The sequence below is a fragment of the Musa acuminata genome, chromosome BXJ3-10, assembly GCF_036884655.1.
Source record: "Musa acuminata AAA Group cultivar baxijiao chromosome BXJ3-10, Cavendish_Baxijiao_AAA, whole genome shotgun sequence".
Lineage (NCBI taxonomy): Eukaryota > Viridiplantae > Streptophyta > Magnoliopsida > Zingiberales > Musaceae > Musa > Musa acuminata.
In genome coordinates, this window is record NC_088358.1 from 21,993,024 (window position 1) to 22,008,450 (window position 15,427).

Here is a 15,427-nt window from a genome sequence, read left to right on the forward strand (position 1 = left end):
TGTGTCAGGTGTTTACATAATCATATCGATCAATACATATTAGGTGCGTAGCTAACCATCTGACACTGGTTGTTTACCAGACTCATATTGTATCCTCGCATTCTACAGTGTAGTTTCAGGTATTTATCTGTTCTTTTTGGGAAAAACTTGTAGTCTTCTTGTGCATGGATGATCTATTCGGTTTGTCGAGTTTGATCACTGATAATTTATTATAAGTCAATCTAAATCTATCTTTATCAATCTTCCTTTAAAAAAATCAAAAAATCAAAGAGAGTCGACCCTATCATACTAAATATTACATAACATAATCTTTAGATGCGATACTAATAAATATTACATATGCTATGTAATATTTGAAGTTAATATATTTATTTAGCCATCGTGACTATACTTCAAGTTAATATATTTATTATGCTTTCCAAGTTCTCAACATCATTCTAAATCTAATCCTCATCCCGGAGCAGAACATATTCTTGCCTGATGAATCTGGTCATCATGACCATAATTCACCATTCGACATCGAAGATTAGTAGCATATTCATAAAAGCTTTATGATTTGGCATAAATGTTGAGAATTTCTCTATCTATATCAGCCTCTTATCTACATATTATCATCACGTACTCATCAACGTTGTCTTCGAGACCTCAAACGAGGCAGGTAGTCGGGCACGGACACCCGAAAAAAGGAAACCCGACCCGCTTCGTGCGGACGCCGTCGTGAATCCAAGTGAGGAGAGGAGTATTTCGGGAAACCCAAAGATTGACCGTTGTTACCGTTATTTTTGGCGGAGGGGAGATTGCCAGAACAATTCCTGTGGGCAACAAACGGAACAGCGCCCTCCCTTTTCTCCAACCTTTCTTGGCAAAGCATTGGGAACCCCTCGTTGCTGTCTTCTTCGTTGTTGATGCGGTGATTCCTCCGGCCAACCGGGGCGGCTCTCTCGGACCGCCGTGCTCCCCTTCAAGATGAACAACCTCATGACGGTCAGTTCTTGTTCTTTCCTGTATTGTTTCCGGAGCTTCCAGGAGCTCGATTTGCCGCCTTTTCATCGAAGTTTGGGTTCGATCTGCGAAGAAAATCCATTAATGGTCTGATTGAGGAAGCGATTTCGATCGATCCGCGGAGAAATGTGTTGTTCTTCATGTTCCAAGCTTTCTAATAGAAAACATCAGACTAAAACCTGAGGATTGCACAATGTGATTTCTGTCGTTCCTGCTTAGGCTGCAAAGACGTAGATGTGGAAATCGAGATCATGAGATGATGAAGTTTTCGGAAAAGGCATCATTCGTCATCGGTGATCCTCGAATGCTGACAAAACTAATCTCTAACCATGGAATTCTCGCAGGAATCGTTCGAAAGGGTGGTGGGTAGCTACCCAGGAGAGGGAGACATCGGATCAGGGAGGTATTCTACTGATACCAGAGATATGGGGATGGAAGGTTTCTTCAAAGAGGTACATCTCTTTTGTCGAGGACTTGAAGTTTTGCAGCATCATTTCGGTGTCCATGGATGATTCTGATTGTAATCCATGATCTGTTCCCCTTCTGTTCGTGGTGGCCTCAGGTTGGAGAAATAGATAAGCAGATCGAGAGAATTACAGGATTCTTCAATAAGCTACAGGTACCGATCGATGCTTAAACATCCTTCCAACTCCGGATCAGTATCTTCCTCTCCTCAACCTCGTCATCCTTTTCTTTTCAGGCTACCAATGAAGAATCCCAGCTTGTAACCAAGGCCTCGGAGATGAAAGGTTTGGCCTTCCTAATTCCAGCAATCGATTCTCATCCAATTCTCATTCTACTGACTGCGATGACTCTTTCTGCTGTTCAGCAATCAAACAGCGGATGGAGAAGGACGTCGAAGAAGTCAAAAAGATTGCTTTGAAGATCAAAACGATGTTAGAGCAACTCGACAAAAATGTGAGCTCATTTATCCTACGGAATCTCTGTTCTAAATGTATGATGCTCGAACACCCTCTGTTCTGAGACTTCACTGGTTGCAGAACATGATCAACAGGCAGAAACCGGGATGCGGCAAAGGGACCGCCGTCGACAGGTCTAGAATGGGAATGACTGTGTACGTAAGTTACTTTTACTTGAATCAGTGGTCTACTCCACCATCTACAATGGATCGATTGTAAGGGTGCCTTCTTACGATGCAGGGCTCTGAAGAAGAAGCTAAAAGAGAGAATGACGCAGTTTCAGGTACTCGAAGACTGCAGCAACCGATCAGATAAGAAACCATGGCAGGTTTCTTCTTTGCCTTCATGCGTGACTACTTGATCGATTGGTCTCATTTTTTCTTCAGACTCTGAGGCAGAATATCCACGAGGAGTACCGTGAGGTGGTGGAAAGGAGAGTCTTCACAGGTACTTTTCGTGTCGGTATCGGACGCTAAGCAGTAGCAATTGTTTCCTTGTTTCATGGCAGTAACACTCTGCTCTGCTCCGTTTGCAGTGACCGGAACAAGACCGGACGAGGAAGTAAGAAAAGCTTTCCATTTTGCATTAGTTCCTTCTCGGTTGCTCTCCGGCTTACCCTCTTCGGCCTCTTGTGTGTGACTTGGAGCAGATGGTCGATCAACTGATAGAAACTGGGAACAGCGAGCTGATCTTTGAGAAGGCGATCCAAGGTCAAGGTCGAGGACAGGTACGCCACACGCACGCATGCTTCGATGTGTTCGACGAATTGCACTGCGCTTTATCTTCTCTTCTGCAGGTTGTGGACACATTGGCGGAGATACAAGAACGGCGCGACACCATGCTGGAGTTGGAGAAGAAGCTTCTTGATCTACAGCAGGTGCGCAGCAGGAATCCAAAAGCTATGGATCTTGAAGCATTGATGTCGAGGTTGTCATGCGTGATCTTGTCAATGGTTGCAGATGTTCTTGGACATGTCGGTGCTGGTGGACGCCCAGGGAGACATGCTGGATGACATCGAGGCTCAGGTTTGCTGCATCTCAACGCTTCTGCGAGCTTAGAGTTTCCTCCTTTTACCCGAGTTGGTGCTCTCAGGTCACCAAATCCGTAGACCACATCGAGAATGCCACCGCCACACTCCAAGCAGCGAAGAAGACGCAGAAGAACACGAGGAAGTACATGTGCATCGCCATCGTCATCCTGCTCGTCGTCATCGTCGTTGCGCTCGGTGGAATCCTGAAGGAGGCCAAGAAATCGGCTTAAGAAACAACAACAACAACAACAACAATAAATTTGCAGTATATGAAGTTATCTTCGTTTCCTCGGAGGGTCTGATGATGAAATTGTTATGCTAACACTTGCGTAATTGTATGTGTGACATTATACCTGTGGACGTATTATTTCTTGCGATTGTGCAACACACTTGTGTTTGGTTTTGGCTTTGTTGTTTGCTTGTGATCAACCTTCTGTTTTGATGTTAATCCAATTGGATTATGCTGAATTATCATTAATGACTACATCATTAATGACTAGATCCACGGTGGTCGTGCGGCTGATGAAGAGGATCGAGAGGTAATTGTATGATGAAACAATCAATAGGATCATTATTAAGGTTCGTATCAATTTGACGTGATGAAGTGATAAATATGAAGTGGTTGTGCATTCTCGCAAACAGCATCCTTAGCCTTGCCAAATGGTTGGGTTTCCCTTCTTTGAGAACCAGCCAGCATTCATGGTAGGTAGTTATTTCAGGTTTCAGTTGCAGCTTGATCTTTTCCTTGTTTAAACTGGATCTTTGGGAAATCTGCATGCACCCTTCTCTGTTAGTTCTAAAAAATATGAATATTTGCATGTACGATGGAAATGAAGACTGTGCTCTATCTCAAATTAGTCATTTCTCGAACACAACATCTCAAATTAGTATATTATTCTTTTCAAAGATAATTATTTCCTAGTTGAATCTTATTGTTATACTTGTTTTGCAAAAATTGCTTTGGAGTTCTGAACAATAAAGCAAACCTCTAAATTATACTACAATGTACATGTTACTAATATATATATATACATATACACAACAACAAAAAAGATAAACAACTGGATTTAGTGAGTTAAATGATAAATGTAAGCATCTACCTGGACACAGCTCCCACGACAATCGAGGCAAATCAACAGCCATCTGTAATGATCATTTACCTATAACGCATCCAAGTTCTCTGTAGGACATGACATGCTAAGAGTACGACCACTTACCCATCCCATGCAAGCCTTGTGAACAGATGATCGAGCACAATAATGTATGCAACATCAAGCCATCAAAGATGAAAGTGTTCTGGCTTCAAACAAACACCACAAGCATCTGACACTGCTTCCTCGATGCTTTTGCGCCTCATCCTATTAATGGTGCTGTATGCTGCATCGCCTGTACAAAAGGCATAAAGGGAAAAAGGATTATGCCATTGACACATATCTAGCCGACCTACTATGATTGTCATGTTCCCTACTCAACAGCAGTATACTCCCATCAGTTCAGCTAGTCTTCATTACCTCTTGTATACCTCTACGCTTATCTTAACTCAAAACTACTAGTGCTACTTCAATAGATTTGCATTTCTACAACATCCGCCAGATATCACGAATCAAGACAAATAGCACATCTTTGCAGCTAGTAATACCCATCAAAAGAGAACAGAGATGGTAATAGATAGCGACAACAACCAAAAAATGCATATCCAGTTCTACCAATTTGCTTAGTAGATAACTATCGCCAGCACAGTAAATACTGCAGTTAGCTGCAACATACAAAAACACAAGGGTCCATAAGCTACTCTAGCTTGAAACTAGAGGCAGATGGATAAACTTTCTCGAAAATATAGAACTGAAAGACACAGCTAATCACACCACCAAATCCAAGTACTAGAAACTTCAAAGATAGAAATATGAGGTATCTACTACTCCTCGGGACTACTAATTCTACATTACGAATAGAGCAGAATAGCATTTAAACTGTTAAGATCAAGTGAGAGTTGCAGTTAAACTACTGAGATCAAGCCAGTGATAAATTTCGCCTTTCTCTGCTGAGTGCCAGGTAAAATGGCCCAAGAAACACAGAAGAGATGGTGATTCATTGCAACATAAGTCCTCTAGTTACTGCTGTTGGACTTGCCTGCCGTGAGGGCCACCATAACCACCTCCATAACTAGCTGGACCACCAGGGGCCCCATTCACCTGAGAAGCTCCATAGGGCCCTGCTTGTGAAGGGTCTGGCCTCCAAGCATTTGGATAACCCGAGTTTGCATTAGGAATTCCATAACTACCACCCATGTAAGCAGAACCTGCTCCTTGTTCTCCTGTATTGCCTGCAGGGCTACCACCTGGACCACTGCTGCCTCGTCCGCCGAGAGAACCATAGCCCCCTTGAGTACCATAAGGCCCTTCTGATCCTCCATATGCACCATAACCATAACCCTGACTCACATACCCAGGGGTCCCACTTTGACCTGTTGGCACTGCACCAGATCCTCCACTGGCAGCTGAAGCATTCCATGAGGCGGCTGGACCATAGGCCGCGCTTCCACCATAGCCTGCAGGGCCATAACCACTTGGAGCCTGATTACTCCAAAGGTTCCTTTGAGCACCTGGAGGACCACCTACATAACCAGCCATAGGAGCATTTGGATTTCCGTAGGCCCCAGCAGGTCCATTGTACCCAGCACCGGCACTTCCATAGCCACCAACACCATAACCGGCATAACCAACACCACTGTTTGCAGTTCCATAGCCATAACCAGGTGCACCATAGGCAGAGGAGCTGTAAGCTGGTGCTTGAGGTTGCATGTACCTATTGGCATCCGGTCTACCATCATAAGAGCTAGCATTACCACTCGAACCACCATAAGATTGATGGGATCCACCTCCCATTGATCGCCCACTGCCAGTGTTTGGATTTGCATCTTTTGGAAGGGCACGCTTCACTTCCACAGGCTTGCCATTCAAATCATGAAAAGTCTTTTGAAGAACTTTATCTACAGTATCTTCTGAATCAAAGGAGATGAACCCAAAGCCTCGAGGGCGATGGGTGTTTTGGTCATACATCACAACTGCATCAGTCACAGTGCCGAAGGACTCGAAGTACTGTCGAAACCCATCCTCTGTTAGGGTGGGAGGCAAACCTCCAACAAAAATCTTTTTGGTCCTTATGTTTGCACCGGCACCTGCTCCAGCTGATCTTCCGGAAGTGGGGTTTCCAGAAGTGGTATTGCCAGATCTGGCAGACATTTGCTGTTCTTCTCTTGAAAGAGCCCTTTTAGCATCCACCTGTTGATTAAATCAGTTGTACGGCAGACGAGATATTTATATCAACAAAATGCATCCTTAAGTAATGATTTTGTAAAATATCGCTTTCTAAATTTCAATAGAATAACAACTCCCAAAAACTCCAGCACAAATTGTTGCATGATAAGGAAAATTAAGTAAACAAATTAAATCAGCAGATTACACAAAACAACCAGTTGCTAAAATTTTTCTGTAGTGACATGTTACTTTTATCACAATAAAAATTACACCATGATAAAATTGCAACTTCAAGAAGACCAAGAATATATCACACAGAATGCTATCAAGTTAGGATACAATATATAATTACACAAAGCAAATCATTGTTGTGCAAGATAAATCATAAATATCAACCATAGTTCACATTGTAGATTGATTCCAATATGTTACATCTGATTTCTATTGATATCATCAAGAATAATCTGATTTTGACCATTTTTTCAGCCATACAGCCAAAAAAAGGCAAACTCGACAAGAACTAATAAAACTTGGCATGAAAGTTGCCTCCAATCAAGTTCCTTATTGTCTGAGGAAAGAAAAAATACACAAAATGAGATGACAAAGATGACAAAAAGAGAGAAAGGGATTGAAGACTAACTAGGACCTAAAATAATCTGGCTGACCCCTGTTTCCTAAACAAGGGTGGTTGACCATCCTAGATCAATGTCCTGCTTGCTCTACCCACATTAGGTCAAGGATGACCAGAAACTCCTTGGGGCAGGTGGCATCATCTAGCAAGTGCCCGTTTCCCAAGTCAACACATGTTGGAAAACCAAGAGATGGGTCCAATTGGGGGAACGAGATTTGTCCTACCCCATTGGAGCTCCAAGAAAAGGTTAGGCCTAATCCCTTCTAATAGGTGTTGGTAATATTTTAGGCTGCTTGAGATTCTAAGTTAATCCTAATGGAATAAGGATTGATCCATGGAGATAAAATTAAACCACATGGCATTGACCCAGCTTACTAATCTAACAAGGACTTACACTTGTTGGCGTGTAAATTATTGGCCAAAGTCGATCAAACTTCTGCACAAGGTAGAATCAAATATCACAGTGGTAGATGCATGTGTATGGACTTACTAATGCATGTGTAAATCTCTATGGGTGGGTTGAGCACCCTTGTAGCTAAACCTGTAAGATGTTCAGTCACCCCAATGAGAGTTGTCCATCTGAAATTACTCTTTGATACTCAATAGGTAATGAGTACTACAACTAACTGTCCATAAACTTCTATAAATTGTCGCCACTATCTTGTCCAATCCTAAGAATCTTCAGAGTATGTTGTTATCAAATGAGATTGTTCCCCTTCACCTTGTCGAGATGTACTAATACTCTCTATAACAAAATAAGCCAAGTATTATTATGAAATAAACATTTAGTCTCCTTTAGAAATAAAGGATAGCTCTTCTAGATCTCCATGACATTCCTCGGATGCTCTTCTGCGATCTGCCTAGGGCTTACTATATACCAATATTGAAAGATACTATATATGTCTTTCTTTATATTGGTTGAAAACTATTATTCATAAGCCCTTCAAATATAGAAGGTGCATTGGTTAATACTGAAGGGCATGGAAAACAAATTCAGTGTTTGTCATGTATTCTAAAGTGATGTTCTAAACGCCAACAAGAAAGGCATGAATATGAAGATATTCACAATTATGTAACTAAACTTCCTGTAAATCAACACAATCTCCAACTTTAGTCCCTTCTCTTGATAAGCAACACAAGTGATGAATAGCTACTCTTGGATGGCAACATTATCTAGTCTTGAGCTTCCCCTTCAACAATTTTTCCAATTTCAAAGTTTTTCAATATATGGTTAATGTTATTACTTTACAATTTAAAGAGAAACAATAGTGATTTGGTGGTCGTGAATAGACACCACTGATGTTAGACATGTATAAAGCTGAAGACTACCATACACCCTTGCTGGACAGCACTGACATTAGACATTTATAGAGCAAATTTGGAGGTCAATCTCCGATTGAGCTGAGATTTGAGGTGGATTTTTGGCACTTCAAAAGAGATATCATCAGAAGCAAGTTGTAGTTAAGCAAAAGGGTTCAAATGGAACCTGAAATCCTGCTAAACTGGTAGATTACATAGGCTAAAATTTTGTTCATCATCTTTGGACTCTTTGGTGCTATTCCAGCTATAGTTCAGGGTTTATTCTAACAGTAGAAGACTAAAGATGTGTGAACAAGCTTCAGGAATTACTGAAGGGACACATGTTTAATAGTAAAAGTGTCCTCTTGCAATTGTGTCAAACGTCTACCACGGTTACCAATTTTTCGAAGTCGCAAATAACATTCCTAACCACCTAACTACTTTCATAATTGCAGCATACAAATCAATATTTGATCATTCTTGCACGGATAAAGGTGTGTTGGCAAAATTACCTATAAGCATGTTGCCATTTAACACCATGAATTAAAATGTACTAACAAACTCCAAATTTCATCTAAATTTTAGATATATTAAATGCAATGCAACAATAGGCAGATCTAGTTGCTTATTTACATAGGAAGTAAAGCACCAAGCGACAAGTTTTTTGGATCACACTTAGTATGATATACATGAGAATTTCTAATATGTACCTAATATTTCATCCAAAGGTGGTTCTTCTTCTTTGGTATTCTCTTTGTATTCTCTTGAAAAGATATTCTTCCATCCCTTCTTCTCCTTCATCAAAATCAAATATTAATAAGCTGCATGATTATGTCTTACACATGCCGCATTATCCATGTTTAGTTGCAATAGAAGCACATTGACGTTGCCTAATAATTTTCCTATCATAAGCATCTTTGTAGGTCTCAAAGCTCCTATAGAAATCATAGAAAATGCTGACTGTGCTAAGATAGAAGTAGGAGCCTTATAATTGAAATAGGTCATCTTGTAGTAACTGATATGAAGAAGCTGCCAACTTAGTGATGGTGGTGGCCTATCTAAACAATCTAACAAAATTAGCATAGTGCAATGTCCTCTTCTTGGCAATACAAGCTTTGCTGATTAATGAAGCAACTTGTGGGGCACCGGGATATAGAAGTACAACAACCTCTTAGGTCATACTTGAACCCTAGTAGAGCCAGCCAAATGTAGGAACCAACTGCCTTTTTGACTTCATCCATATACAACAAACCCTCTTCAATATTTCTTTCTGAAAAGGAAAGAGGCGGAAGTTGCGAGGTCCTTACTTGGGTCATGTTCTCTTCTAATAAATCGTGTTATCTTTGTGGTCACTATCAAATCACTCCTTTCTACTTCAATTCAAACGCTTTGTGCATCGAGATATTGTAATAAGTGTTGATTAGGTTGAAGCATAAAATTGTTGTATCATCATCTGTATTACTAAACCTTTGAGATCTTATATTTGAGCATCGACGCAAAAATGAATTATGTTAAAGGTGGTGTTACTCTCGTCCAACTAGCTCTTTTAACAAATTGATATGATGAAGCCTTAAAACAAAATGATGTCCTAACAAGCATCAGAGTAGACAGAGGATAAAGAGAAGTTTCGTAGATTAAGGAACGAAAGAGAGTAACTCGGGAGAAAGGATAGAGAGAAGTGAGGTGGATTAAGGGGGAGAAAGAGAGGAACTCTGGAGAAATATTGTTATCCATGTGTCAAGATATATGTCCAAGGTTTATATCAAGTTTAACAGACCAAAGATGATCTATGAATGTATGAGTTAAAATAACCTAAGAATCGACTTCGTTGGCTATTATACTTATGCTTGGCCAACAATGACTGGTTGAGCACTCCTAAGTATGGCGGCCCCATTCAATGGCTACCCACCCACTGCCTTGGTTGATCAGAATAATATACCTCTGTTGTGCCCCTAAAAGGGGTCAACTCTATGTATGTTTCATCTGACACACATCCCTCATTCAGGTTAATTAAGAAGTCCATCTAAGCAAGTTTGGATGGAATAAAGATTGATCGAAGGAGCAAAGTGAATAAACCTGAATTATAATCCAACTAGAAATCGATCTTGTTAACATGTCAAATGTTGGCCTGAGTCAATCAAACTTGTAGACAAGGTGAAACGAGAGTCCACAAAGGCATCTACACATGCTCAGACAGAATAATTAAGCATCAGATACTTACTATAGGGGCTTGCAAACCATGATAACAATAGCACATAGAAATCAAGTACTAAAGAAAGACGCACCACAAATTCCAAGGTCATAATTCAACAAGATCTTGGTTACCACCAACTAATATATCAATTACAAAATGGACAATGATGCAAGAAAATAACCCATATATAAATACACATCACAAACTCATCTAAACCAGTATCACTGAATTTTCATGCATCAAGTCTATCAACAAACGATTCATGGCAATATTATTAGCATTATCAAGAAGATAAACTACAAATCACAAATAAATTGCATCAAGAAGCAGGGCCCAATCAATGTTACACACCTCAAAGTTTAGTGCGCATCAAAGAAAGATCACAACAGAACATAGGCAACGAGAAGTTAACATTATAAGAAAAGAAACAAGCATGATCAAAGCTCTCCGAGACTCCTCAGCAAGAAACCACTTAAAACTTTCAATCGAAACGAGTCGAGTGCAGCACCAGGTAACCCTAACTTCAGAGATCAAGCAAGAGAGAGAGAAAAATAAGCGAGGTAGAGAAATAGGGAAAAGAAACTCACGGTGCGGCCATCGATGGTGTGGTTGTCCTGGAGAACGCGATCGAGGAGGGAGGGATCCGCGAAGACGACGAACCCGAAGCCCCTGGGCCGGCCTGTGACCTTGTCCCTCATGATGACGGCGTCTAGAACCTCGCCGTAGTTGCCGAAGTGATCCTTGAGCTTGTCCTCGGTGGTCTCCCACGAGATCCCCCCAATGAAGAGCTTCCCCTCGTCTGAATCCATCTCTTCTCTCTGTGCCTCTCTTCAAAAACACTTCCTTCACTCTTCACTCTCTAGGATAAACTACCCGGCCAGTGGAATAGTGAGAGTCGAAGAGGAGAGGAGAGGAGAACCACCGCCGCCGGTGGGAGAGAGGAGGGGACGAAGCCCAAATAGAGGAGAATAATGTAGTTTGGGAACGGATGCGATCGGGTTAGTCGTTCCGATCCGAGGGCGGAGATCGATCGGTCGATTGCAGGGTAGGGTTATGCTTCCGACCTCGCTTTTTGTTTTTGTTTTTGCTTTTATGTTTCGGAATAAAAGGAGGGGTTTTGGACATCGACTATTTAAATATATATTGCTGATTTCTTAATTATTTTATGATGTCATGATCCTTAACATTAACGTAATATTTAATGCTACATTTATCTAAAATATTGACATCCAAATTCATATTTATATCTTTAGCCTAAGTTCTCATAAATAGCCAATTTAATGAACTAAACTAAGATTCGAGAATCTGAACATACATAAAGCAGGAGTGTGCTCACACTCGTGCATGCATTGGGCACGCAAGCGCGCGTGTTGGGTGACACGTACACGTGTATAAGCGTGTTCGATTGCGTGGCGTGGATGTAGCCGTCGGTGTATGGACCTCGAGATATTTCTCATCCCCGTTCGCTGCCACCACACGATTCGTTGTGGATTTCTGTCTAAGCTGGAACACGATGCAGGGTATGTCCACGCACTTCGTGTGGGTGGAGCCCACCTGTCCTAGATGTTTCGACAGAGTCTCCCCACCGTGTGGGGCCCTTTCTAGCTGTGTCTCATCCGGAGAGCGATGAATCACCGCCACCACTCGATCGAGATCTCCATTGTGTGGCCTGCGTCCGGCGCACATCTTCCTCCCCTCGCCACCGCTTCCTCTCTTCCCACCTCTTCATTGTCATCGAAGATCCCGCTCTTCTTCCAGCACATAGACCGCAACAGCCCTCCACCTCCATGGCTGCGCCGCTGTCAGCCACAGGGCTCAGTAACTCCCTGCACTCGACGTTCCATGGAAGCTGGGCCACCTCGTTTGCCGGGGCAGACCGGGCGATGCTGGCCTGGCCGGCCCCGGCGTCGGTTCGGGTCTCCAGGCCGCGCCGGTCTCTGCCTAAGATGGGAAACGTCAACGAAGGCAAAGGCCTCTTCGCGCCCTTGGTCGTTTTCACTCGCAACATCATCGGCAGGAAGCGGTTCAATCAGCTCAGAGGGAAGGCCATAGCTCTCCACTCCCAGGTGTTTGTCTGTGTGTGCGTACATATATGAATCGTTCATCACTTGTCTATCGTTCACATGTTGGTGTTTGCGCTCAGGTGATCACAGAGTTCTGCAAGACTATAGGGGCTGATGGTAAGCAGAGACAAGGTTTGATCCGCTTGGCCAAAAAGAACGGAGAAAAGCTTGGGTTTCTCGCCTGACATGCCATTCTTTCTTAGCTGAAGCAACTGTGCTGTATGAATTTTTCTGGTGGTTTCGTCTGAGAAAGAATGTATATATATGTCTTGTTTGGCTGCTTAATTTCAACAAACAACTGCTGTATCTTCACATATCATCATATTAGTATTAGTCTTGTGCTTGAGATTCACTTTCCTGTGGTAGGATATAAGATGTGTCTAACTCGTGCTTCATATTATGCTTCTAATAGCAACGTAGTTGAAGAGGAGCAGAATGTTCTCTACATGTAGTCTCTATGTAGTTTCCAAGTGAAAACGTAGACATGCATCAGATTACGTTATCGACACCCATTCGCAGACCAACCCATTGCTTGGTACGTACAGCTTGTTTCGTCTATTCACTTTCCACTGTCTCAGCGCACGAGAAGAACGACAGCCTCCCACTTCTCTTCCGGTTATGCCCGCCATGGCTGTTGTTTGACCGGTCGTCCCTCTCGTGGTCTGGCGAAATCTCGGCTTTCCACATCTCTAGCTTGGTCTCCAGCTCCTCCCGCTCCCGCTCCTCCACCCCACTCTCCATGCTCACCGATCCGTTCCTCGCCAGCTGCCATCCGCTGCAGTCATCGGAGGACCATCTTCGGCCGTTGGCTTTCGCCTGTCTTCCAACGGTGATATCCTTGTAGGCGAAGGCCGCCGGAGAGTCGAGGCCGAAGTAGAGCGGCATGCTCCTCACGTGGGGTTCGAGGATGGCGACGCTGAGGTTGAGTATGCCGTGGGGGCGGAGGGAGGAGGGGCGGCGGACCAGGAGGGCGACGAAGCGGCGGACGCCAGGGGCGGGGCTGAGGGAGCTAAGGACGACGCGGACGGTGCCGAGGAGATGGTCGGGGAGGGGGCTGAGGCGGCTACGGGCGGCGTGGAGGTGGACGTCCACGCAGGCGGTGTCGGAGCGGAGAAACGCGTCGTCGACGCGGAAGATGAACTTGTCGTTCCAGGTGGGGTCGGCGTGGCCGGCGCGGTCCACCCGGGTGTAGAGCTTGTGCTTCGGGTCGACCCAAGCGGAGGCGTACGTGTTAATGGACCGGGTGGCGGGGTAGAGGCCCTGGGCAGAGATGATGGTGATCTCCAGGAGGTGGAAGGGCATGAGGGCAGTGGTCGGCCGGCCGAGGTCGCCGCTGCCACCGTCCACTGCCTCCATGGTCGTCTTGGAGGTGACGAGGGGTGTGGTTGGTGGATTATATTGGGGAGGAGAGGAGCGGGAGAGGCAAAACCGGGGCAGCAGGAAGCGGCGGACGAAGGAGAACAAGGACAGGCTGTGGGCCTTCAACTGGAGTTTGGCGAGGAACGGTGGGTGGCGATGGAGAGGGACAGAGGAGCTACAGCTGGTGGCGATACTTCCTCCTGCGGTGATCAAACGGCTTGCGCAACGCTCTACGTCTGACCTGCGTGTGTCACGACGGGTGGGCTCCTGCGTGGGGCCACGGATATCTCCAACTAAAAGGGTAGGTAGTTTTGTAGGTGTCTTAAATGGAGTATTTGGTATAACCCATTTCACACTAAATATTATTTTAAATGTCTTTCAAGCTTACCTACAATAATAATTAGAAGAAAAAAATCAAGTAGGACTAAGAGATTTAGTTTAGGTTGGCTTGGATGAGCTCAATATAAGCTACTAAGTAGATGTCAAGACGCATAAGTAGAACAAAATCAAGTGTTGTGACATATAATAAGAATAAAGATGGTCTTAATTTGGATGTTAGACCTTGTTAAGGTATTGTGACTTGATGAAGGATTAATTAGGGGTTCAATAGTCCACATGATAGCATTTTGCATTGTCAAATCCACCATCAAGCACCATATGTGATGGTTATTGATCCTTCAAACTTTGTTTGTTTGCATACCCCCATGGTTACAATTTGATAGGATCATTTTCTTAGGTCAATATAATTCTCATGTGGAGTCCAATCTGGATACCTCATGTCAGCATTTGAATATGAGGAAAAACTTCATAGGCATGCTATATCACACATAAAAGGAATATTTCATAATTAAATTGATGATTACAAAACTTATCATATATAAGGCAACCTTTTTTTGTTCTAATAACTATTGAACTCATTATGTACTTTCCATTCATAGAACAAATGAATGAATATTCTTTGTCATTGGAGAGGGTTTGCTAAACAAATTGTTGCAGTTTTTCACAATAATAAAGTAAAATGAGAAATGAAATATAATTTTTTTTTACTTTCAAGTAAAATTATTTTTAGTAAGTAATGATCTTGAATTTTCTTGAAGATGTAACCTCTTTCAGATATGATAATTTCAAATATCAGATTAGTTATCTTAGATTGATAATCAAATTGTTCATATTAAAATTGAATTTATTGATTTTTAATTAAAAAATAAAATATGTAGTATACAACTCTTAGTAGGGAATTAAATTAGATAATTTGGGTTAATGGAGGCAAAACTCCTATTGGCAAATCTATAGTAAGAATGAGTTAAAGTTAATGTAATTAGAATAAGGAAGAATTCATTTGGCTACAAAAATACATCAACCAAGGAAATGAATAATCTTAACTTGTTGAGTATCACAATCAAGGAAATCTATCTTCAGTATTAGATCAGCTTTACCCAAGACATAAGTAAAAGATAATTGTTTAGATTTTACAATGATAAGCCAAATTATTTTATCTTAAGTTATTAAACTTTTAATATAAGGAATAGAATAAAATGTCTAAGTGAATGGCTTGGAGATCACCATTTTCATTATTTTCCTTTCATTGCTTTAACATAACATCTGAATACCTTCTCAATTGGATTCCCCCTAATATACTCCTTTTGCTGGAATTTCCATCATAAGAGGCTTC

At 42.4% G+C, this 15,427-nt stretch overlaps 4 protein-coding genes across 4 annotated transcripts; 2 read left to right on the forward strand and 2 right to left on the reverse strand.

Annotated features, from left to right (window-relative positions):
- The first annotated feature begins 833 nt into the window (after positions 1 to 833).
- On the forward strand, positions 834 to 3,290 carry LOC135586740 (syntaxin-132-like). Its single transcript, XM_065170409.1, has 13 exons — positions 834 to 984; positions 1,347 to 1,454; positions 1,565 to 1,621; positions 1,703 to 1,751; positions 1,832 to 1,920; positions 2,004 to 2,077; positions 2,163 to 2,205; positions 2,309 to 2,369; positions 2,458 to 2,483; positions 2,572 to 2,649; positions 2,719 to 2,799; positions 2,882 to 2,947; positions 3,015 to 3,290. The coding sequence occupies exons 1-13, from the start codon at positions 967 to 969 to the stop codon at positions 3,180 to 3,182; spliced, it is 918 nt and encodes a 305-aa protein (XP_065026481.1). The 5' UTR covers positions 834 to 966; the 3' UTR covers positions 3,183 to 3,290.
- Positions 3,291 to 4,887: 1,597 nt separating this feature from the next.
- Positions 4,888 to 11,341, reverse strand: LOC135651249 (heterogeneous nuclear ribonucleoprotein 1-like). The gene is made up of 2 exons (XM_065171199.1): positions 10,921 to 11,341; positions 4,888 to 6,233 (listed from the first exon to the last, which is right to left on the reverse strand). The coding sequence occupies exons 1-2, from the start codon at positions 11,140 to 11,142 to the stop codon at positions 5,064 to 5,066; spliced, it is 1,392 nt and encodes a 463-aa protein (XP_065027271.1). The 5' UTR covers positions 11,143 to 11,341; the 3' UTR covers positions 4,888 to 5,063.
- Positions 11,342 to 12,003: 662 nt separating this feature from the next.
- LOC104000434 (protein PROTON GRADIENT REGULATION 5, chloroplastic-like) lies at positions 12,004 to 12,748 on the forward strand. The gene is made up of 2 exons (XM_009422480.3): positions 12,004 to 12,399; positions 12,477 to 12,748. The coding sequence occupies exons 1-2, from the start codon at positions 12,121 to 12,123 to the stop codon at positions 12,579 to 12,581; spliced, it is 384 nt and encodes a 127-aa protein (XP_009420755.2). The 5' UTR covers positions 12,004 to 12,120; the 3' UTR covers positions 12,582 to 12,748.
- Positions 12,749 to 12,771: 23 nt separating this feature from the next.
- Positions 12,772 to 13,826, reverse strand: LOC135650707 (uncharacterized). Its single transcript, XM_065170258.1, has one exon. It carries the CDS (start codon positions 13,750 to 13,752, stop codon positions 12,952 to 12,954), a length of 801 nt encoding a protein of 266 aa, XP_065026330.1. The 5' UTR covers positions 13,753 to 13,826; the 3' UTR covers positions 12,772 to 12,951.
- Positions 13,827 to 15,427: the final 1,601 nt, after the last annotated feature.

Bases quoted from the DNA above. Each gene is read 5' to 3' on its own strand.
- LOC135586740 (XM_065170409.1), top strand. The intron at 1,455-1,564 runs GTACATCTCTTT...TGGTGGCCTCAG, and splicing joins TGGAAGGTTTCTTCAAAGAG to GTTGGAGAAATAGATAAGCA. The intron at 1,921-2,003 runs GTGAGCTCATTT...CACTGGTTGCAG, and splicing joins TAGAGCAACTCGACAAAAAT to AACATGATCAACAGGCAGAA.
- LOC135651249 (XM_065171199.1), bottom strand. From the start codon at position 11,142: ATGGATTCAGACGAGGGGAAGCTCTTCATTGGGGGGATCTCGTGGGAG. The intron at 6,234-10,920 runs GTGAGTTTCTTT...TTTAATCAACAG, and splicing joins ACACCATCGATGGCCGCACC to GTGGATGCTAAAAGGGCTCT.
- LOC104000434 (XM_009422480.3), top strand. From the start codon at position 12,121: ATGGCTGCGCCGCTGTCAGCCACAGGGCTCAGTAACTCCCTGCACTCG. The intron at 12,400-12,476 runs GTGTTTGTCTGT...GTTTGCGCTCAG, and splicing joins CCATAGCTCTCCACTCCCAG to GTGATCACAGAGTTCTGCAA.
- LOC135650707 (XM_065170258.1), bottom strand. From the start codon at position 13,752: ATGGAGGCAGTGGACGGTGGCAGCGGCGACCTCGGCCGGCCGACCACT.